Source organism: Galeopterus variegatus, unplaced genomic scaffold (genome assembly GCF_000696425.1).
Source record: "Galeopterus variegatus unplaced genomic scaffold, G_variegatus-3.0.2 Scaffold7140, whole genome shotgun sequence".
NCBI lineage: Eukaryota > Metazoa > Chordata > Mammalia > Dermoptera > Cynocephalidae > Galeopterus > Galeopterus variegatus.
Window position 1 is genome coordinate 84,213 of NW_007733251.1, and position 24,342 is coordinate 108,554.

The 24,342-nt window shown below is 39.5% G+C and overlaps 1 protein-coding gene across 1 annotated transcript; it reads right to left on the reverse strand.

Annotated features, from left to right (window-relative positions):
* Nucleotides 1-378: 378 nt before the first annotated feature.
* On the reverse strand, nt 379-23,994 carry LOC103607118 (multidrug resistance-associated protein 4-like). The gene is made up of 4 exons (XM_008591661.1): nt 23,609-23,994; nt 22,812-22,917; nt 12,321-12,455; nt 379-2,219 (listed from the first exon to the last, which is right to left on the reverse strand). Exons 1-4 carry the CDS (start codon nt 23,848-23,850, stop codon nt 2,112-2,114), a joined length of 591 nt encoding a protein of 196 aa, XP_008589883.1. The 5' UTR covers nt 23,851-23,994; the 3' UTR covers nt 379-2,111.
* Between the last annotated feature and the right edge of the window lie 348 nt (nt 23,995-24,342).

The following is a 24,342-nucleotide window of genomic DNA, read 5'->3' on the forward strand; positions in this document are numbered from 1 at the left end:
TATGCTGCTGGTCTAGGGACCACATTTTGAGAACTGGTACTCTATAGTATTTTAAATGCAGCAGCAATAAATGTTTCGTGTTAGTTTCAGATGAAGTCACCTTAGAAAACAGAAACAAAACCCCAAACCTCGGCCACTTCGATAGGTGTTCAAGGCTGGGGCATTATCTAATACTCTCTCTTCCTAGAAGGGGTACAATTGGACCGGCTCTAGTAGCAAATGTCTCAATCTGTCTGAAACCACATCTTTGCTTCGAATATTGGGTACAAAGAGAACCAGTGGATAATATATTTTTTGATCTCAGGAAAACTCTCTGGCTTTTATCAGCAAGGACATGAGTCAGTAATCCCTCTAAGAAAAAAAATACAGATACCTGAATGGAGATGAAAATTCACATTTATTTCAATTGAATTTTGTCTCATTAAAAAAATCCTATGATGACATTATAACAAATAAAACAGAAACATGTCTATATGACTGACTGCCTTTAACCTCTAAAGACGAAATAAACATACACTCATTTCAAATACGTCCAATGTTTTAACAAACCTCATTATTATCATTGCTGTCATTTCAGACTCCAGGAATACAAACTATTACTATTAATGAACAACTTACTGCATGTGGTTTATTGGACTAAACACTAACCACAGATTTCTAAATACAAAGAGTTGAACAGCTACTGCACTCAGTGTGTTTTGGTAGTTTGTTTTGTGTGTACTTTTTAAGGCTTTATTCTACAACACATCTGTTTCTACCTGCTGATGAGTCCAAACACCTGCTACATGAAGGCATAAATATATATATATATATAAATGCACATGTGTGGGTGCATACATATTAACATATGCAATTTGAGGGTGGTTACATCTTATTCTGAGGTCATGAGAGTCCATTTTAAACCATGACAATAAAACATTTAGTAACTTGAACTCAACATACCATAGCCACCACCACCACGAAAAACTGAAGACCCCTAGTTCAAATAAAGTACAATAGGCCTTAGGAATTACTGTGGTTTGTTGATTCATTAATCAGAAAGACTTAAAGAAACTTGCTATTAGCGGTCAGAAGTAAACTACCTAAACAGGCTCATGAAAAATGAACCTTCTGGATGCTTCATGAGAAGGTACTGCATAATTATAGTCAATGTTTGCAACGATTTTCAGTTTTTCTCACCAAGTCAGGAGAATATGCATGCAATTTAAAAAGGATTTCAATAAAGACTAAACCAAAAATCTTAGTCAACAGAGGCTTAACCCTCAGTAAACCAGAAATCCAAATAGGAATACAACTACATATTTCAGGAATTACAGTTAGAGGTTTGGTCTTTGTGGAAAGTATCACCAAGCTGAGTTTAAAACTGCAACACAGTTACCATGTCAGAGTCATGCAAATCTAAAAGACCATAAAGGTCACACTTGTGTCCTTCCTTATCAAATCTCTTAGAAAGGGCTCCTATTTTGAGAAAATGTATTTTTCTCCTTCTCTTTTAGAACATATAATGTTGTCCTTCTATATTTTAACCATTTTTCTCTTTTGTGGAGGGGGGTGAGGCAGGGGGGAAGGATTCGACTATCCCTACTATAATGTCACTTCAAGTATATTTTTTGTTTTTCCTGTATTTTTTTAACCAGAAGCCTTTGGGGGAAATAAAAAGAATCCTAGACATGTTAAAGAAAATGGTGAGACAAAATGGCAACTTCACACAGTCTTCAAGTAAATAGAATCCCTGATATAATTAAAAATTAATCAGCATTTTGGTGGTCCGTAAAGAATATCTGTAGCAATTTTGTCCTATTCCTTTTTACAAAATGAGCTTTGGCTCTGGTGTGTCTTAAGGCACAAAACCTGGTAGACAGATTTTACTGGTGGCCTGCATCTCTGATTTGCATTTTTTTAAAAAAACTTTAACATTTAAATAGAAACAATAAGCCACTTGTTAGAGTTTGAAATCATTGGGTGAAGTCGGAAAAAAACATCCAAATAAACTAACATCTTGTATGTCTAAATATTTGTCGCCAGAGTAAAAAAAAAAAGTACAATATAGTTTCCACAGTGCAAAAACTGTTAGAAAATGCCTTTGGAATAGACTTGACATCTTGGTAGAATCATAGTGCAGTCTCAAAGATAGTTAAGGTTGAGGGCTGTCCATTGGAAGTATTCACAACCATATTGCTACTCTGAGCAATATCTGGATAATTCCTTTTGAAGTACACCTGTTAAAAAAAAAGAGGCAAGTATAAAAAAAAATGTTTAAAAATTCTAAAGTCCTCCTCAAGGCAATGCATTTCTATGTCCACTTTTTCATGTGAAGCAAATCACATCACTTACTGAGGCACAATTAAAAACAGGGATGTGTATATTCTATGGAGGAATTAGTCCTGCTGAACCCCTCCCTCAGCAGGGCTGGACTGATGGCCAAACAACCTGTAGATTCACTTTCATTCTGATCACTCTGATTCATAGATATGTTTTATTGCTACATTAACTTGATAAGCAAAAATCATTTTACTGACTCAAAACCTGGAGATAAATTAAAAACAGGGTGACAAAAAGGCCAGGAAATCTAGTGTCTGCACAAGGGTTTCTCATTTTCACACATAAAATGAGCACAATAGATCTGGATGTTAATATCAAGTTGTAATCCCTATATTTTATAAACTCTGATGGACAAGCATTGAAATGCTGGCTTACATGTATGAAACATCCCGGCGTTTAATTTGTGCGGCAAAGCAGTTACAGGGCCTATAGAAATGTGATCTGTGGATAGCAGGCCATGATAATGAAAAGAGAAGCAAAAGCTTTAACAATGACTCAACCAAGCAACTTCTCTAAAATGTAAGATGATACCAAATAATAGGACAGTTCTTTGCCAAGCCTTTGAGTTCCTGAATTCTACCAATTTCTAGCTGAACTGGAAGAGATACAGGTTTTCTGATAAATGTATAATCAGAACATAAAGGTAATGAAATGCTGTCAAGTTTCTCTGTTCCACAATCATCAGTTTTCAGTAGCTGTATCGTATCTTGGTTCCTTGACAGACGCACATAACAAAATGAAATAATGTCAAGACTTGTGAGCCCTTATCTCAAAATGTGTTTGGGTGAAAAAGGACTTCAAATGCAATTTTTTTTTCCCCAAAGAAAAATGTGAAAAGTTTTGTTTGAGTCTTTAAAACAGGAAATGTGCCATCGATCTGAGGCTGACACATGTCATGAGCTGGGTCTCTTAGTCATACGATTCTGGATCCCTTTATAAAACCTGGCTCCAAATACATTTGTGGGTGCTGTCAACAAAGTTATCACTGAAGATAATGGGCTTCACGTTCACAAAAGAAAAGTGCTAAGCCATCTACCTACCTATTAAGTGCACTTCCTTTTTCTCTCCTGGTGTGCATACTTGTTACACCAAAAACATCATCACATGTAAGATATTACATACTAAAATGATGCTTAAGGATAGAATAAATTCTCCAATAATGCTTAGACCCCACTGGATGAAATCTGAGACTATTTCCATTATAATGCAAGTGTTCCAAAATAAGACCTTTTGGGGGTAATTTCAGATCATCTCCCTCCCGCACATTTTTAAGCTAGCCATATTTTGTGTGGTTAAAAAGCTATTTCTTAGAGAAACTAAAAACAGCTCAAAGAACAAATGGACACACACTTAGCTTTTTACTACCCGATAATCCTCCCTAAATAAGCCAGTTCTTTTCCTACAATCCTCTCAATGTAATTTTTTTTCATAAAGAAAATGTTATTAGCAGCAACTTCTAACCAAATGGTCTTAGCTTCATAGTATGAAATAGTCTGTTGAAAACAGGCTTCCTGTGTTTGAAAACAAAGTCCTTGATTTTGACTTTTTTTTTCTTTTTAAATCTGTTACCATGTTCTATAGCACACGGTGGATAACAGCACAGGTGAGATAAAGCATCTCTTTTACAGTGCAGTGATAAAGGGTGCTGAAGTCACTGAACACTATTTTAGCAAGGTCCTCATGTCGTAGGCTAAGCCTGGGAAGGAGAGGCCCAGCGTCAGCTCTCTCCTGGGACGCGCATTGTCGATCCTGGAAAAATTACCTAACCACTCTCCATTCCGGCTGCTTCATCTGTAAACTGAGATAACAATGACTTACCTCATAGGAACTAATTAATGGCTACAAACTATCGGTTGAAAACATGCGAGTTAAGTGTTGGGTGTAATTATGAATGCTGCTCAGAGAAGGGCCCCTTAGTACATGGAATGTAGCAGCATCACCCAGCCTGAAAGATGAAAACAAAACGTCTACAAGTTTCTTTTGTGGATCTTTTGATTTTATCTTTATAGAACCCTGGGGTCGTGGTTGAGACATATTTAATTGAGTGAATACAGGAACCTGGGAGGCAGGAAGGTTGCAAGATTACAGAAGGTGGCGTATCAACACCTACCGATGACTTTCAGAAGTTACTCAGGCTCTTCTGTCTCATTTTCTTCATGTGTTAAAAAGGGATAATAATGCCAGATCGGGATGGTTGTGAAGATTAAAAGAGACAATGCCATAAAAGCTCAGGTTCAGGGCAAGCAGGATATAAGACCAGCGAGTGCTGGTATCTTGTCTCTCTTCCCCTCCTTCTCTTGGGTTTGGTTCATTATAGTTCCTCTAACGTAGACTGAAACTAAGTTCAGTATTTAAACTCTAGCTCATCAATAAAGACCCCTTAATGGAACTAGATCTTACTAAAAGCAAGAGAGCAATAAAAGCTCCTTTGCAAGGACAAAGAAGAACAACTGGGCTTTCATTTACACTGCATCTCTAAGACAACATTCATTGTGTTGAATTCTGGCTCAAGTCTCTGTCAGTTCATTCTCACTGACTGTTTGGCCTTAGTTCAATGACAGTAACTCTCAAGTCTTCAAATCCCTCATGTTTAAAGGAGGTCTAATTTTGTTGTACATCATTGATATGTAAATTGCCAAAGTTGAAGAGTACTGAAGAGTTAGAGAGGAGTTCTGCTCTGAAGATAATAAAATAATGGGCTTTTCCTTATCCTTTTAGAAATCACCCTAAACATCAAAGATACTGAGAAATAATAAGTAAGCTCAATTTTTGATGAAATCAGGAGTCAAGTGAAACCTTGAATGGCAAAATATCTGGAAGGACTTCTGTATGCTACTGGATCCAATGGGCCATGGCAAGACAAAGAGAGGATGCCTACAGGAGCAGATCTCAGCAATCGTGACAGGGCACAGTTCTCCAATCAGCAGGGGAGCTTTAAGGTGTGTCAATAAGGAATCATACAGAAACGTCTATTTCTGAAGCATGTACGTTGGTGAGGCCCTGGGAAAAGATTCAGAAATGCAAGCAGCATTGAAACTGTCCATCTCTGTAGGCTAAGAAGGAGGAAAGGCTAGATAAACATGCATTCTCGATGTCTCTCTTACACACATACACACACACACACACACATATATTCTCCTCTGGGTCTTAAGGTGCTTTCATGTTATTCCCTTTAGCCTGAAACAATGCCCTAGCTACAACTATCCTGCAGCTACATGGTCTAGGAAAAACTCATTTTATTCAAAGGTGAGGAATAGGAATAATAACAATAAAAAAAGTAGTAGTACAGGATCTATAAAATATACAAACAAAAAGTAAGGAAAGGAACAAGATAAACACATGACAGATGGAAAATACTCACTGAGAAGATGGAAACTATGAAAAAATATAAGGCAATACATTAAAAGAAAATGTAGCAGAAAAATCAACCTGTGCACAATAGAGATTAAGAGGACAGTAGAGCATGGCAAGGCAACAGAAGATGCTCAAGCATAAATTGACGGAGGTCAAAAGTGAGGTGGAAGGGCCGGCCCGGTGGCGCACTGGAGAGTGCGCCGCTTGAGAGCGCGGTGGCGCTCCCGCCGAGGGTTCGGATCCCATGTGGAGACCGGTTCCCGCTCACTGGCTGAGCGCGGTGCAGACGCGACACCGAGGGTTGCGATCCCGTTACCGGTCAGTAAAAAAGACAAAAAGGAAAAAAAAAAAAGTGAGGTGGAAGAGAAAAATGAAAATATCCAAGGAATGACAGTTCTTCTTGAAGGCAGCACAACGAAATTCACCGCTGCTGAAAAAAACAGCATGAAACATGGAGAACAGATTGAGTGAGCAAGCAAAATAACTGGAAATTAATAAAGAATTGAAAAGGATTAAAGAGGAAAATAGCCTTATAAAAGAGACAAAGTACGTACAGCACATACATAATAGATATTTGTAAAGAGGACAATACAATCAAACAAAAAAATTCAAAGACATAATTCAAGCAAACTTTAAAAGAAGATTTGAATCTAAAACCCAAAAGAGTACACAATGACCTTCTAGGAAAAACTAATGACCTTCAAAATAAATAAAGAATATTTGGGCATCCAAGAAAAGAAATCAAGTTATGTCTATCATGGCCTTAGACTTCTCCATATAAACAAACACTACTGGAAGACCTAAGCACAAAGATTAAAACATACTAAGTGAAAGAAAGTGTGAAGTAAGAAATTTATAACCAGCAAATTTAAATTAGAGAGGCAGCAGATAAATATTTCAGACATGCAGTAAGTCAGGGATTCTAGCTCCAATGACCCCCCTTTAAGATGGTATACAACATCGTTTTACAACTTATACATATAATAATAATACATTACACTTTACATTGAGACTCAGTATACATTCATTATCTATACCTGTATCTATACTAAAAGGAGTTTCATAAGAAATTTATTACTACTACAAAAGACATTGTTATTTTTCTTCCATTCCATTCTTTTCTATTTCCTTTCTTAAAACACACTGGTCATGATGACTAAATGGATTGCATAGCCCCACTGATGGATTACAACCAAAAGTCTGAAAACTACTATACTAGAGGACAAACTTTAGCTAACTAAGAAATGGAGAATATATCATTTAAAACAAATAAGTCAAATTATAGAGGTTCAATTTTATTTAAGGTTTGAAGGCCAAAAGTAGAAGAAAAACTATTTAAACAACCAAAATTTGGTGGGAGAATGGAGACAGAGAAGTGTACTTTACATTAACAAATAAAGAGAGCAAGAAATCAAAGGAACACATAAAATAATAAGCAAAGAAACAAAAACCACAGACTACAAATTAAAAGGCTAAAAAAAGAACACTTAAAAGCTAAAAGCATAACATGACAGAACTAAGATAAAAGATACCTATAATCTCAATAAATGTAAATGGACTAAACTCATCCATTAAAAAAAAAAAGGCTAAGATTAAATCTCAGAGCAAAACCTAACTATATACCACATGAAGGAGACACTTGTTTGGATTTTAAGAAACAATCAAAGACATAATGGGCAAATGAAAACAAAGTGAAAGCAGGAGATCCAATCTTAGTTTTGAGCCAGCTTGGATTAAGGGCCAAAAGCAATAAATTAATCCAAGAAAGGTACTTTAAAATGGGAAAAATTATAATTCATAGTGAAAACCCCAAGTTATGAACATCTGTGGATTGAAAGTCATAGCATCAACATTGCCAAAACAAAACTGACAGGAAATACAAAGAGAAACGTGTACCATATGAGACTCATTGATCTCTCTAGATCCGAGTCACATCAAATAGACAAATATGAATAAGGATAGAGAAGAACTAAATAGTGTAATTAGTAAAGCAGACCTAATTAAAAGTTTTTAAACTCTTTAACAATACTCCATCTTTTTAATGTCCAAATGACATTCACAAAAATTGTCCATATACTAGGACACAAAAAAACATTAATAAATTCCAAATGGGTAGAAAGAGTACAGACAACATTGCTTGATCAAAAAGCAATGAAAGTAAAACTGATGAGTAAAAGAGAAAACAAACAAACATAAAAAACAAACCCTTATCACTAAGAAGTTTAAAAACCTCCCTCTTAAATAATTTCTGGGCCAAGGAGGAAATAAAAATCAAAATTACAGAATGAATATATGAAAAATGGACAAGGTGAAAGCACTATGCATCAGAACCTATAGGATGCAGCTAAAGCAGTAGTAGGAGGAAAATTTACAGCCTTAAAATATTCGTATTAATCAGCAAGAAAGAACGAGAATAAATGCATTCAAGAAGAAGCAACAACAAAATAAATGAAAAGGCAAGGAACTAATAAAGATAAAAGCAGAAACTGATCAACTGTAAAACAGAATACAAGAACTAGTAAATAAATCCAAGAGCCCATTCTTGGGGGAAAAACATAAAAATAGAATAGCTACATTAATTGGAAGGAAAAAATGGAAAGTAGAGAGTGAAGAAAGTATAAATACTAGGCAGCCATTTAAAAAATGAGATAACTATGTATTAATATAAGCTAAGGTACAATATTAAATGAAAAAAGTAAGAAATAGTTATCATTTATGCTTAAAAAAAAGGAAAGGCCACATATGCACATGCTCTTGTTTTGCACAGAGCATATCAGCAAAACTGTAGAAATGGTGCTGGGGCTCCACCCTGCAGAGAAACTGCGTGATGGGAGACACGAGTGGGAGAATGACTTAAATAAAATTAAAAAACTATTAACTATCTGAATTTTATAGCATTGGCGTGTATCATTGGTAAAGCTGATTATTAAGTATAATTTTTAATTATTTAGAGTCTCTAAAGCCACTTATGAGAACTCTGGATACATCTTTTCTTATTATTGGGAGGTAAGGGTTCAGACTATAGCCTTTTAAAGAACGATCAAACTTTATCATCAATAGGTAGAATTTGCTTATATTTGTAAATTGCTTTATATTCTTTGAAGCACTTAAACTTATCTTATTAAGATCTGCAACTATGAAGAAGCTGGGGAAGTACTGCAATCCCAGCACTACAAGCGAGGATCTGAGGCTCAAAGATTTTGGGTGACTTATATAAGGTCACTGGCTGCTAAGTGCCCCCTCCACCTACTCAAAAAGGTTCAGGATCTCAGAATTCAGGATGTTAGGATTTCATAACTTCTGAGTTGTACCTGGTGATTTCATGGATAGATAAAAGAGCAGCTCCATTACACGGGGAACAAAGGAACTTTGAAAACCTCAGTTAGGTCTGCTTCATCAGGAGGAGAATGACAGGCATTCACCTCTGTTATGGGCTGAATTATGTCCCCACCTCCAATTCATATGGTGAAGTCCTAAACCCCCCCTCCCCCAGAATATGACTGTATTTGGAGACAAGGTCTTTAAAGAGGTATTTAAGTTAAAATGAGGTCTTTAGGGTTGGTCCTAATCCAATAAGACTAATGTCTTCATAAGAAGAGGAGACTAAGACAGACACACACAGAGGAAGCACCATATAAAGACACAGCCAGAAGATGGCCATCTACAAGCCAAGGAGAAAGGCCTTGGAGGACACCAACCCTGCCTCCACACCTTCACTTTGGACTTCCAGCCTCCAGCATGTGAGAAAATAAACATCTGCTGTTTAAGCCAGCCAGTCTGTGGTGCTCTGTTATGGCAGCCTGAACAAACTAATGCACCCTCTGCTTTATGTATCTAAAAAGTACATTCTCTGCTTTTTCATGAATCATCTATAAATGTCAAACAGTGAGTGATTCAGCTTGCCTGCACCAACATTTTCAGAAAAGCAACTATGTGGTCAAGAATACGTGACTTGGAAGTACCTTTTCCCAGATGCTGAGTTTTCTTTTCAAACGAATGAATTCTAATCTGCTAGAGTGAAAAGCTTGTTGGTTTAGACTAATCCTTGTGCTGTTACAGTTCTGCATGATGCACTGATATTTGATGCTTGTACAAGTAAAAGGTTGACAACCTGACAGCATGTCTCCCAAAGAGGACTAAGTGTATGCAGAAACAATGTCAAGAAGATACACGGACGAGGATCCAGATATGTATTTCCTCTTGTCTTTCTGTAGAGGCGACCTGAGCCAGGGGTCAGGCAGGACTGAAATCCAAGAGGGATGTTCTGCCACCGTGTGAACTTGCGTGAATAATGTTTTCAAACTCGACACAGAACACAGGACCTAAGGCAACATATCAGCCTCACCCTGCAACCTGCCTTCTGTTCTCCACTCACTAGATCTGTGTCTTCATGAGAACCCTTGAGCCAACATCCTCATCAGTAAAGTGGGATAAAAAAAAGAACTGCTGTGAGTATTAAGTAGCACCATACATGCAAGAACTACATAAACTATGTAAAATAAATTACAAAGAACTACACAAGTGTAAGTTATCATAATAGTGTTGAATTGGATAAAAAATTACGAGACCAGGAATCAAGAGATTTCTAATTCTATAACCTATGTGCTTTTCTATATGTAAGTTACACTTGTATTAAAACATTAACTGGAGGAAAAGATTTCTAATTCTGTCTGCTATAAACTAGCATTAACACTGGGCCACCTCACTTCTTGGGGCCTTAGTTTCCTCAGCTGTAAAATAAGTGTATTGAACTAAATTATGTTATCTTGACCTATATAAAATGCTACGATCTATTTCTTACGCCTTGATAATACATGCAAACACATTTTTAAAACGGGGATTTTGACAAGTAGGTGGGGACACATCTCTTTGATGTGAAATGCCTGAGGAGTCAAAGAACAAAAAGGTTTTTTTGAGGTTCCTGTTTGTTTTGTGGGTAGGTTATACAGGGAATCCCAGACAACTGATCAGGTCTTATGAGCAAAGCTTTGACTGGGAGAAACCTTAGAAGATGAAAGTATTCTGTGGGTTTCAGGCATAAAAAAAAAAATACAGTGCTCCAAGAGCAGCTTCTATCCTCATCGACATACAATGTAGGTACTCAATGAAAAGTTCAGAACACGGACTTTGTCGTCCCTAAACCTAGGTCTGAACCCTGACTCTGCCAGTTATTCAGCTCTATGTGATCCTAGGCAATCTCCTTCCCCTCTCTAAGTATCAGCTTCTTCAACGGGCTGATACAGGTACGAGAACCCGTATCAGAGCGCAGCGTACGGCACGTATCATCATCACCATCACATCACAAAGGCTCGATGTATAAACCGAGGAGCTCTGCTCCCCTGTACTCTCTGGTTTATACTGTCGATGACTAGGGCGTGTGTAACGTGTTAGTACCCAGCATAATGCTGTGTACACACAGGCATCTACTGAACGGTTTGAGGATTTACTGATAAGTTTTTAGGAACAGTGAAAGGCACAGCTCCTCATTTCTAAGGAGGAAGGAAAAGAAACAGTGACAGAAGGAAACCCAGGCTGTATTTTAGATGTCTTTCATACAGAAGGACTGCTAGATTCTGGAACATGTTTTCTTATTCTATTGTCTTTAATAGATTTTTAAAATATTACACAAAAACAAGCAATTTTATTCCACCTATGGTGCTGAAAATCTAGGAAATGTAGAAAGAAGGGAAAACATATACCCACGTGATAAATGCCTAGAGACAGTTTTGATGGGGAGTCTCATTCCTCCCTAAGCCACACCGATCCAGAGGCAAGGACACCGTTCCAGCCTCCCTCCACCCGTCCATCAGTACAACTCCCACTTGACAGAATTATGAGGAAGAACTGACTGTGTGACTTTGGCTAAGTCCCTTCAACCAAACCACAGTTAACACATCTGTAGAAAGAAATTATACTACATCATCGTTGTTGGAAAGATCTCATGTAACTTGAACGTCTTCTAGGCTTTGTAAACCTCCAAGCACTATTCAGACTACAGCTTTAAGGTATTATAAACTCTTGATTTGTCTTGATGACAATTTCATCTACTCGAAAGTAGAGGAAGCATAAAGGAGTATCTGGACCTAATCCTAAACAACAAAGAATCAGGGAGAAACCTGGGGAGAGGGTGACAGTATCATGTAGGAGTTTTCTTTGCAAATTATAAAACAAAAAACAAAAGCGATAAACAATAGTCATTTTTTTCCTTAAACTATCAAATTTCTGGATGTACCTAGACAGGATTTGCATCTCAAATGTGCTAAGCCCCAGTAAGAATGAAAAGCAACGGGCCAGCAAAATATGTGCTCTCTGGCTGTTAATATGAGAATCTGAACCTACAGAGTCTAAACGTGTACAGTCCAGGCTGAAACCTCTCTCCCTTGCAGGCACTCTGGCTTGCACACGTGCGTGCACACACCCTGCTGTGTGCTCCCCACCCTGCATCCCCCACCGGCTTTTGCCAACTCCTTGCAGACCTGACTTTAACCCGGGACGTGTTGTTAAGGCCCAGCCATGAGGCTTCATCTCTGGAGGCTTGTAATTGAAAAGGGCACACAGTGCTTGTTACCATGTCCACGGAGCCAGACTGTGAGGGGCGAACTATTGAGACAAACTTTAATTACAAGTCCTCGGAGGGCACTCACCTGTTTTGCTGTCTCAGTGAGGGCCGCGGCTTCGGCCTTACCCAGCTGTTGCACCATCTTGTAAAAGAGGCTCTCTTTATTTTGCAGCAAAACATATGGCTCATCATATTCTTTCAGCCTTCCTGCATCCAAAACCTGTTCATCAGCAGAAAGAAACCCATTGAAACACAATGTTTTGCAGTAACCTATTATAACTCAGACAATATTTCGGAAAGGGGCAGGAGAAGGAGAATATAGAGAATCTGTTTGGGTGGTAGGTCTGGATGGTGTTTAAATGGTTTGATTACCCTGTTTGCGGAAGCAAACAAAGGCCTAACCTGACCTTTTATTATTATAATGTTATAGGATGGGAAGAAACAAAGTTCTAAACTATCATTACAGGCATTCAGCAGTCTTAGGGAACTTTATATTCTGCCAAAGGCATGTGGGGTTGTTAACATTAGTTACTGCTTTTAACTCTCAGACTCTGAGCTTTGAAAGTATATATGAATAGGGCCGCCCCGTGGCTCACTTGGCAGGGTGCGGTGCTGATAGTGCCTACACTCCGGGTTCGGATCCTATATAGGGATGGCCGGTGTGCTCACTGGCTGAGCGTCTTGCAGACCACACCAAGCCAAGGGTTGCAATCCCCTTACTGGTCAAAAAAAAAAAAAAGAAAGAAAGTATATATAAACAGCCCTCAGAGTTGGGAAACTTCTTGATTTGAGAAACTCAAACTCAATTTATCTAAAACACAGTGTAATATCATACAAATCAGATGGCAACAAATTAATTGCTGACCTGGTCTGACAGAACCTGAGCAACATTTGGAAAAGAAGTAAATGCTTCTGGAATTTCTTTAGGGTCCTAGACTATGAGAGCTGCTAAGAGGGGCTGAACCCTTGGTCAGCGAGGTTAAGTTGTGTCCTGAAGTTCAGATCTGATTGTAGTTTATTAATCCGAGAGAGAACGGCTAGCCAAAAGAGCTGCTACCTAAGCAGCTTTAGCATAACTGCTCTGCACAGAAGAAATCTCTAGAAATCCAATTTTCTCTTTGGATAAGACTAAAGAAGCAATTAAGAAACTGAGCTCCAGATTCCAGTGATCACGGCCCACACAGCACATGCAGGCAGCCTGATCTGAACTGCTGAGGGTCTGAATCTGTTTTTATAATGATCTTTCTTTGCTTCTTTCTTTCTTTAGCTGCCTGCCTTTTAGCTGTTTTATTGCTCATTAATATGTCCACTGGAAATTGAAAGGGAGAGGAAGGAGCTTTTCACTCTGTGTCTCTACTTATTAGTGGCTTTGCTTAATGGTTTCAGAGGGAAGAAAGAGTCTGAAACAATTGGCCCAAATGACGCGGCTGGGAAGAGTTCTGACGTTAAGTGGTACTTAGTTCTTCATTTAGGCCATATTTAGAGTAAATTTATCTTAAGAGAATATGCCAAAACTCTAAGCAGGACACAGGTTGTTCTTCCACATCTACATAGAGCAGTTAATTCTGTCCCATGCAATTTAATCGGAAACATTTATTAAGTCTCATAAAGAGCATTTTCCTGTTAATCTTTTGTTTACTACTCTGAATCACTGCTAAGGGCAGCTTTCTCAAAAGAGTTCAAGAATAATTGAATCTGTCACATCCACATAATAATTAAAATGTCCTATAATTTCACATGTCAATTTAGATGCCCCAAATGTGTAATTTTACTTAAGCATAGCATTACAGAGCATAACCACTCCTCCTGATGAAGGAAAAAAAATGCAGTTTTCAAGTACAGGTCTCTCTCATGCTAAAGACTAAGTAAATATGTGAATCAAATTACTTTATAAAATGATGAACTTTTTATTCTGCAAAAATAACAATTAAACTTAAAAATCTCTACTTCACAATTGATAAAGAGAGGGTTCTCTGACTATAAAAACTTTATGTATTTTTTAATAAAAAGAAAGTACTACAAATATTTTGTCCTTGTCCAACTTTCCACTGAATTTCTGCACATTTGAGTAAACAATAAATATTTCCATTTTCACTCATATTGCCCGAAAACACATGAATGCTGCTGAGACCAGTAGTTCTCAGAATTGACCAGAATCTAAAAAGGCAAAGGCAGGAAAAATGAATGCTCTCAAAAAGCAACAGGATTAATAGTATCAATGACAGAAAGATCATTTTGGTCAAAATATTTTGAGCCTTATTAGGTACTAACAATTTAACGTCTGTGCATTTTACTTTGTTAGGAGAGTTTTCAATTTGGGGAATGACAGAACTGTCAAATTTTCATATAATGCTTGATAATTTATTAGAACTTAAATTTTTTAACTTCTGTAAAATAACAATTTAAAATGTAAAACAAAACAGACTTCTTTAATACTGTTTTATATGCATTAAAACAAAATACAGTAGCTTAAAATGAACCGGATTACTGTAGCCCCAAATGGATGGATTCAGAAGGTTTGAGACATGGCATGCCCTGGCATATAAACACAATGTCACAAAGAATACAGGTATCATAAGGATCAGTGAAATCACCCCATAACCAAAGTAGCAGTTTTTGAACTTGAAAAGAAAAATGGCCATGGGTTGAACAGTCACTGCTTTTACAGCCATTACTGTTAACTCTCAAAATAGAGTATAGATAAACAAGGCAGGTAATTTCCTTCCTCTCTCCCATCCATCCAAAGCACTGTTTTAGAAAAGAGAGATTCAAAGATGAGCAAGACTGTCAAGACGCTCATAGCCAGAGGTGAAGACTGAAGAGCAGACACGTTGAATAACTTGGCCCCGGCTGCATAACCAGTAAATGACAGAGCTGGGATTCGAACCTAGGTCTGAACCTGTCTTCTCTCCTCTCCATGTAAGTTCCCAGAGAAAGACATTATTACTTTATTATTAGAAGTAAAGTATGGGCGATGAGCATTTTAAACATTTCATTTTCTAAGACACCTTTTCACTTGATTTATTAGCTTTGCATAATTTAAGAAAATATGCCTATAAACATAAACATTTCCCCATCCCCTTTTGACTATAATTTTATTACAATTCATGATTCAAAATTATTTACTGTGTGCCTGCTATATATACTCACAGAAAAAGAAAACCAATTTCATTAAACTTTCATGATTAATAAAGAGCAAGAAACACAAGGCAAAAACACACTAGAGAAAAACTTAAGTGAGTTTTCATTCATTCCTGAATTTATTCGGCACATGTAATGCACACTTACTGCATCTGTGTCGTTATGCTAGGTGCTATGAAGAGGCAAAGACATAGAAGTCCCAGTCCCTGCCTTTGGGAAGCCTATACTCAAAGAAGAGAAAGAAGAAAATACCCAAGTGGCTATAATGCAAGAAAAAAAGGCAAACAAGCAGGAGGTTGGGAGCAGAAGAGGTCACCTCTGGCCAGAGTTTCTGAGGAAGAGCTTCAGGGAGGAGGGAGCAGCCAACCAGGCATTGAAGAATGGACAGACTTGGACACGCAGAAAGGGAGGTGGGAGGAGGATCACTCCAGACCCAGAAACAACATGAGCCAACACGACCGGAGGCAAGCCTGTCACCTCCTCCTGGGCAGGGCTGTGTGGTTTCTCTGGTTCACTGTTGCATCTCCAAGGCCTGATGATGCACATGACAAGTAAGGGTGCTCAATGCATACTGAGTGAAAGTTAAATACAAAGGAAACCAAATTCAGGGCATGACTGGGTGACTGTCCAGTGGTGTGGTTTGGCAAGACAACAGGGTGAGATTGAGGGAGGAAAGAGTCTAGCTAGCAGTGGGAAACAAGGCGGCGGGATATAGGGGTTATGGGATTAGGGATTTAGACTTGGAGGACCACATGCCTCAGTTGATGATGGCTGCAGGCAACAGGAGGAAGGCAAGTGAGGGAGAGAGAGAGAGAGCAGAGATGAGGGCAGATGCATGAGGCTCATTTACGTGAAATATCAAAAAAGGGAAAGGCGAGAAGGCACAGTCAGATGCCACAAGGGCTGAGCTGAGATACACATGGAAAAGTGCCAGGAATAGAATTTTACCCACGTAGCCTTCACATTTACTGCTTTGAGCAAAGATTCTAATCTTTTAGAATAAACACAAAGCAACTCTGAATATTCTCTTTGTTCAGAAAAACAGGTAGAATTAATTTTGAATTTTTATCTCAATATCTTTCATATCTGTAAGAAAAAGCTCTTGAAATCTCCCGCTGGGTCCCCACCCTTGCTGTACCCAAAGAAAACTACAAACAAACCACACATTAACGCTGATGTGATAGCGATCCCTCTGCCCCAAGATCTCTCCAGGAATGCCAACCTCAAATCGCTTGCTGCTCTAAGAGGTTAAGGAAAAAAATACATTACACTGGATGAGTCAGTCAGTTATGGAAGCTCAACGAAGATGCGGCTCTCAGGCCTATATATCTGCAGATAACCCAGGTACAAGACATAAGATTATATGGACTGATTATATGTCCTAGATATAAGATTATATGGACTGACTGAAAAATAATTTAACCCATTTTAATTGGCAGGATGCCATGCGTGATTGTGGGATGGGCTCGGGAAGAGGTGAGGGGCAGCACAGGGTAGAAGAAAAGCCTTACCATAGGAAGAGAAAAGCCCAAAACAGCTATCAATCTGGCAACAAGCAATAAAGAGAGACCCCATTTAGCAAAATGCAGAGTGGGGAGGGGAGGATCTGAGTTTCAGACATCTGCTTTGGGCTGCCAGGTGACAAAAAGATGTGTATGGACAGTTGTCCAACTGTAGAAGTTGGCTCCATCACTGGTAAAATGAGTGCCTGTGATTTTTCTCTGTGACAAGACACTGACACGTGGCAAGTATTACTCAAAATCCTTCCCTAGGTCTTGAAGTAGTAGATGACTCTTCCCATCTGGGGCAGGTAAAGGCTCAGTCACGGTGACCTGCACAGCTATTCCCAGAGGTTGTGCCTTCTACCTTCACATTAGTTATTTTCCCCCCAGACACTTGAATTAAATCTCTCAGCCTATCTTTGAAGAAGCATTTTTTCCTTCTGAAATGTTCTAATCGTGGCCATGTAGGCTTACTAAAGAAAAGTTCCATGAAGGTGAAAACCAGAATTTAAATAAAACTTGAGTTAGCTTTGAGTAGTTGTGCTTTTCCAGCTGGGTAGGTTATAATAGTTTCTAGTTTTGTTTTCTCTGGGCAAACGCCACTAAAAAGAGATTTGAGTTTATGAAGAAAGGTAAAGATTATAGAGCCACAGTTGGAGTTTCTCAGCCTTGCTTTTGGTTCTCTGAAATTCATTCCCAAAGAATTTCCCAGCTGCTGGAGCACTGAACACAAGCAACACTAATTGCTGCAGTTTCTCCCATTCGTCTTTCAACTCATGCTATTGGGGAGAATCTGGAGACCGCAAGGACAGGGGTGTGCAGGGATTGGAGGACAAAGCTGTGCTACTGGCTAAAAAGAAAACAGGTCATAAGTAACCAGCTAATCCTAAAAAACTACAGGGAAGAAGCTGTCTTTATTGTTGAGATAGTTGTTGAGTATTAGGAGAAAGAGGATTTCTAATTTGTCTGTCTTGCTCCACTGTTTTGTGACAACAGAGCAAATGAGGAAGATTAAATTGGTTGTCATTACAACTACACCATATTTCATAAAGTTAAAATTGAGAGAACATCTTTGTAAAATAGAATTCTAAGCCTACCACATTAATGGCACTTAAAGAACCAAAACTGGGCAAATCCCTTTGGAAAGTCAACACATAAACAAATCTATTAATTGGGTCACAGTCGTTTCTCAACAAGCCTCTTGTCTGATTTACTTACAGTAAACAAAACCGTATCCATCCGTCTTTATGGAGAAGTATTCACCAGTGTGACAAAATGTAATTATTATACCTTAAGCACTTGCAATTACAGGACTTTATGATGACAACACTGTTGGTTATGCCCTTCATTAGCATCTGTCACTTCCCCAGCCACTCCCCCTGTGCCTGGCCGCCGCCCTCTGGAGCATTAGGCTTTGCAGACGATTGACTTGTCTTTATGTCCTCTAAGCTTTCAGAATAACAGAACAGAAAAATCCCTCTATTAACTGTTTCTTTTGCTGTGCAGAAACTTTTTAGTTTAATATAATCCCATCTGTTTATTTTTTTCTTTTGTTGCCTGTGCTTTTGGGGTCTTATTCATAAAGTTCTTGCCCAGTTCTACTTCCTGAAGTGCTTCCCCTATGTTTTATTTTAGTATTTTTAAAGTTTTGGGTCTTACATAAAAGTCTTTAATGCATTTTGAGTTGCTTTTGATATATTTTGGTATATACAATTGATTTTGGTGAGAGGTACAGGTCTAGTTTCACTCTTCTACACATGGATGTCCAGGTTTCCCAGTACCCCTTATTCAAGAGGCTTTGGCACAGCAAAAGAAACAGTTAACAGAGTGAAAAAACAACCTGACGAATGGGAGAAAATATTCGCAAACTATGCATCCAACAATGGATTAATTTCCAGAATATACAAGGAACTCAAACAGCTTCACAATAAAAAGACAAGTAACCCAATTAAAAAATGGGCAAAGGAGCTCAATAGGCATTTCTCAAAGGAAGATATGCAAATGGCCAACAGACACATGAAAACATGCTCAACATCACTGAGCATCAGGGAAATGCAAATCAAAACCACATTGAGATATCAGCTCATGCCAGTTAGACTGCCGTTATCAAAAAGACAGAGAGTAACAAATGCTGGTGAGGATGCAGAGAAGGGGGAGCCCTCCTACACTGTTGGTGGGATTGTAAATTGGGGCAACCATTATGGAAAACAGTATGGAGGTTCCTCAAACAACTACAGATAGAACTGCCATACGACCCAGCAATCCCAATGCTGGGTATATACCCTAAGGGATCGAAATCATCATGTTGAAGGGATACCTGCACTCCAAAGTTCATCACAGCTCCATTTATAATAGCCAAGAGTTGGAACCAACCTAAATGTCATCACTGGATGATTGGATAAGGAAAATGTGGTATATTTACACAATGCAATACTTCTCTGCCATAAAAAGGAATGAAATTCTGCCATTCACAGCAACATGGAAAATTATGTTAAGTGAAATAAGCCAGGCACCGAACGAGAAATATCATGTCCTCACTCATAAGTGGAATCTAAAAAAAGAAAAAAAGAAAGATACAACAATGCATTGAACTTTCAAAAGAAGAGAAGAGAACCGAGGCCACCAGAGATGGGAAAGGGGGAGGGGGAGGGGAGTTAACGAGAAATTGGTAAAGGGCCACAAAAAATGGTTATATAGTGTAATAATAAACATAGTAATTACCCTGATTTCACATATTGCACACAGGTATTGATATTCAACACTGTACCCAATGGATACATACAACTGATTATGTTTCAATTAAAAATAGACAAATTAAGAAAAACAAAAACAGAAAATCACTTGTTTTATGGAAAGGAAATAGGTATTTCTAAAGCAAGGCACCAAAAAAAAAAAAATTTGCTTCAAAAACCAAAACTTTGGGGCCGGCCCGGTGGCGCACTGCTACAGTGTGCCGCTTGGGAGCATGGTGGCACTCCTGCCAAGGGTTCGGATCCCACATACAGACCGGTTCCTGCTCACTGGCTGAGTGAGGTGTGGGAGCAACACCGAGGGTTGCGATCCCGTTGCTGGTCCTGGTCTGGTACGGGCGCGACACTGAGGGTTGCGATCTGTTGCTGGACACGAAAAAAAAGACAAAAAGGAAAAAAAAAAAAACCCAAAACTTTGGGAAAGAACATTATTTATGGAGTTTTGTTACATGAAAAGCCAGCTGATGATCAGAAGCTCTAGAATACAGGGCCGGCCCGGTGGCGCACTGCGCTAGTGCGCCGCTTGGGAAGCGCGGCAGCGCTCCCGCCGAGGGTTCGGATCCCACATACAGACCGGTTACCGCTCACTGGCTGAGCGAGGCGCAGGGGCAACGCCGAGGGTTGCCATCCCGTTGCCGGTCCCGGTCCCGGTCCGGTACGGGGGCGACACTGAGGGTTGCGATCCGTTGCCAGACACGGAAAAAGACAAAAAAAAAAAAAAAAGAAGCTCTAGAATACAATAGAAGGTTTTGATATGGGGTGGGTAGAGCACCTGTTTCTGAAGCAACAGAATGCATGTCTTCTTGGGTCCCCTGAGGTTGAAACCTGCCACAAAGAAGTCAGCAACAGAAACCAGCTCAAGTGGCCAAGTTACATCTGGGGACCTCCTGTGACGTTGCTGATGGCCCTGTGCCAAGGAGCCCTAAACTGATGATTTCTCAAAACTGGAGGTGGGAGTGGGAGGGCAGCCCCACGGTGAAATGCAAAGTCATCCCAGAGGTCACATGCTCAAAAAGGACCCTTGCACTTCCTTTCTCCACATCAACTTCTCCCTCACTGTTCACCACTCATCCAGATGCCTCAACCCTAGAAACCAGCATAGGCTCCTCTGTCCCCTCATGTCCCACGTTCAAGCCATCAGACAGTTCAGTTGCTCTGTTCTGCCACTGACCCCCAATCCATCCATCTCACCATCTCCACTGCTAGCACCTTAGTCTGAGCCACCAACATCCAGGGGGAGAGGGGACACAACTGTTAAGAGTGAGAGTGGAATACTACACTTAAAGAACTGAAAGACAAATTAAGTCTTTAACTATAAAGGCAAGAGGGAGAGCAGTCAGACCCTCTACTCCTGTTGTGTGGGACACCAGGGTCATTCCTGCCCACATCCAGCTCTGGGGAGTGACAAGGCTAAAGGCACCTCTTCAATGCTGACAGTCCAATGTTTTCACAAACATTGGGACTCCGCAATGATGATCCCATCTGACCACACATATGAAATAGGGTCAGAAGTACCATTCCAGAAATTGCCAAAGAAGTCAAAAGTGACAGCTCCACTGTCACTGGACATAAGGAAGTTTGGATATTACTGATCCATTCTTTATGAACCTGTTCAGTCTGGACCATCATGTCACCCCTAAACTCCATCTGTTGCCTCGGGCACTACTATGCAGGCTTTCTTTAACCCACTTCCTTCCCTGTCATCAATCAGAGCATCACTGGATACCAGACAGTGACAAAGGTTAGCAGCCACAAGATGGATGAAAATCAGCCCAGCGCCACAGGCTGGGAGTTAGCCTGAAAATCACTTGTGTTCCTTTGGGCTTCTTTGCTGTCAAAGGTTTTACTTTTGAGGAATGTTTCCCTTATCATTTTATAAAAGCCACATCATAAGATTTATCGAAACTGTGCAAGCACCAAAGGGAAAGGGGAGGGGGAGGGGAGATAGAAGAGGAGGAAAGAAGGGGGAGTGAGAGAGAGGGAAAGAAAAGGAAGGGAGTGAGGAAGGGTGGAAATAAGGAGGGAAAGACTGAAATACTAAGGAAGGAAAAGCCAATTGAACCTGTAAGGAAGACATCCACGTGCAGGTGGGTGTGCTGCTGTGTGAGACACTCGCTGGTTATCTGTCCGCAGCCCCGCGCCCCAGCCCTGCCTCTCCGCTGTCTGCCACCTGTGAGGCCGGGGCAGTCACAGTTCTGAGGCTCTTTGGACTCTGTCAGGTTCTGCCAGTCGGGGGCACTGGAGGAGATGAAAGTGGGACACAGGCCCTTGGTCTTCCCTCCTGGTTTCTGCTGTGTCACCTCAGTCCCCCGCCTGCCCTTCCATCAGCACATCTGGAGCCAGCTCACCATGCTCCCAGACAAACACGACCAGCAGCTGGGCAGTGGCCTCTCTTCAGAGGTCCAAGCTGCACCTCTTCAGGGCCTCGCCTCTGAGTTCCCAGATCTGGAGATCTGTGCTAGCTGCTTCCTAAAATTATTACCCTGGTGCATCCCTTCGCTCTCCCAGCCCTCCAATTCCCATGTGGCATGCTTCCTTTATTAAACCGTTTCTGTTGAAATCATTCATTTTTCTGTTGAGGCCCTTTCTGAAAATGATTTGTTGTAGACTTCTCACATTCTCCCCTCTGAGAACGTATCTTGTGAACATCCCAACAGCTGAGAAGTTCTACAACCTTACCTAACAACCTCCTGGCAGTTTAAATGAAAGGCTAATTTTTTAATTTTTATTTTTTCTGCAGCTGGCCGGTATGGAGATCTGAACCCTCAGCTCCTGGTGTTATCAACACCATGCTCTAACTGAGTGAACTAACCGGTCAGGCCCACATCTTTGATTAAGGGACTCCAACATGCTGAAACATCCGCGACGTGGTGAAAATGACCATAATATGACCCTTAATATCAGAAGCTGTATCTTAGATTTGGAATATTTTCATGGTAGGCCATCTTAAAGAAAAATGTCAATTCAAATAAACTTTTAATATAAAAATATGCAAACAGATGAAATGGATATCTTATTTAACAGCAATGAATGTGTAGTTAAGTACTTGAGTTGTCAGGAATGAGAGGAAAAATTAACAGAAAATTAACTTTGTGGGGTTTTTTCCAAGTTTTACAAGAAAGGATAAATTGGAAATTTGAACACAAATGGAAGGAACTGGAATGCCACAGGTGAAGAACTCACCATGATCTTGTCACTGTCAATAATGGTGTTCAGCCTGTGCGCGATCGTCAGCACGGTGCACTGGGCAAACTTCTCCCGGATTTTTTTTTGTATTAACTCATCAGTTCTGGAATCAAAGAATTAAATTTAATTCAGTAAAGATGGGAAAAGTAGACTTAAGACTTAAAAAGAACACAAAATATTTCAATAATGATTTTTTAAAAAATCAGTACTTTAAGATATGATCTTGTTTTAAAAAATTAAGTATAAAAAGTCACTTAGAAATTTGCTATACGTTATACAACAATAAAAAATATTTTCCCCTCCAAATTGCTAGAAACATCAGGAGCAGGATTTAGGAATCCAGCTCTCTTAGAATGCTGAATATTATCATTAATGCTGTAAAATGTGTTTTGGTTTCTTCCTCTATTTTCCAGAATTAATATTATCAAGAGATATCTTTGGGGTAAACAGAACGCTTAGAAACATTTCTCCGCATTATTCAATGTTTCCCATTTACCACATTTAAAAATTGGATTTTTTTTCTTAAGTTTATTAATATTATTTTTACATTCTATGATGTTGCGGAGCAGTTGCGGGGGAGGGGAAAGAAATAGGGTGGGAGGAAGAGGAAGGAGTAGGGACGGGGTTGAGGCCTGTGGCGCCCCCCTCATTCCTGCAGGGGAGACCAGGGGGCTTCCAGGGGTGTTTTGGTCATTGCTGGGCTGGGTGCAGATGTCAGGGGGGTGTGGCTGAGGTCCTCGCCATCCCACAGCCCTAGCTCGGAAGACAAAATTCAAATTCAATGTTACATGGACCTGGGATCCACATTGGCTGTCGCTTCATCAATAATCAATATCCGGTTTTTCCTGAGAATTGCCCTGGCAAGGCACACCAATTGTCTCTGTCCAACGCTAAAATTGGATCCTGATTCTGCTAATTGAGTATCCATTTTGCCAGGAAGATCTTCGATGGTTTCTTTAAGTTGTACCTGCAAATATAGAAAGAATGACATTTTCCTAAGCAAACTACTGCTGAAGTAGACAAGCCTCTTAGACATCAGAACTTTGAAGTCCTTTCTCTCAGAAGACAGCTTATGTGTAGAGCCACAGGATGGTGAGAGTTAGTTCTAGTTAATGCTCATTAAAAAGATGGTCAACTTAGAGTGAACTCATAACAGAAATATTCTGACTTTCTGAACAAAGTTATTAATAGGACCCAGGAATGCTTCTTTGTCACCAGCAATAAGCACAGTCTGTTCATGGTGGGTTGTGTGTTAACGCTCTCGTGCCAATTTCATTAAGACATATGCAGTGGCTAAATAAAATTATTCTCTAGGTGAAATACAAAAAAATTTTAAATGTCCCATCTTAATTTTTAGTGAAAAGGTAACTGCAGGAATTTATAGAGACAAAAGTTTCCTAGGGGCTGGGCTAACTGTAAATGGACATGAGAGAACTTTTTGGGGAGATGGAAATGTTCTAAAACTGGGTTGTTGTGATGGTTGCACAACTCTACAAATTTACCAAAATCAATGAATCACACAAAGGGA

Bases quoted from the DNA above. Each gene is read 5' to 3' on its own strand.
- LOC103607118 (XM_008591661.1), bottom strand. From the start codon at position 23,850: ATGTCTAAGAGGCTTGTCTACTTCAGCAGTAGTTTGCTTAGGAAAATG. The intron at 22,918-23,608 runs GTCCATGTAACA...CTTTGATTCCAG, and splicing joins ACAGCCAATGTGGATCCCAG to AACTGATGAGTTAATACAAA. The intron at 12,456-22,811 runs GTGAGTTCTTCA...GCTGATGAACAG, and splicing joins TTGACAGTGACAAGATCATG to GTTTTGGATGCAGGAAGGCT.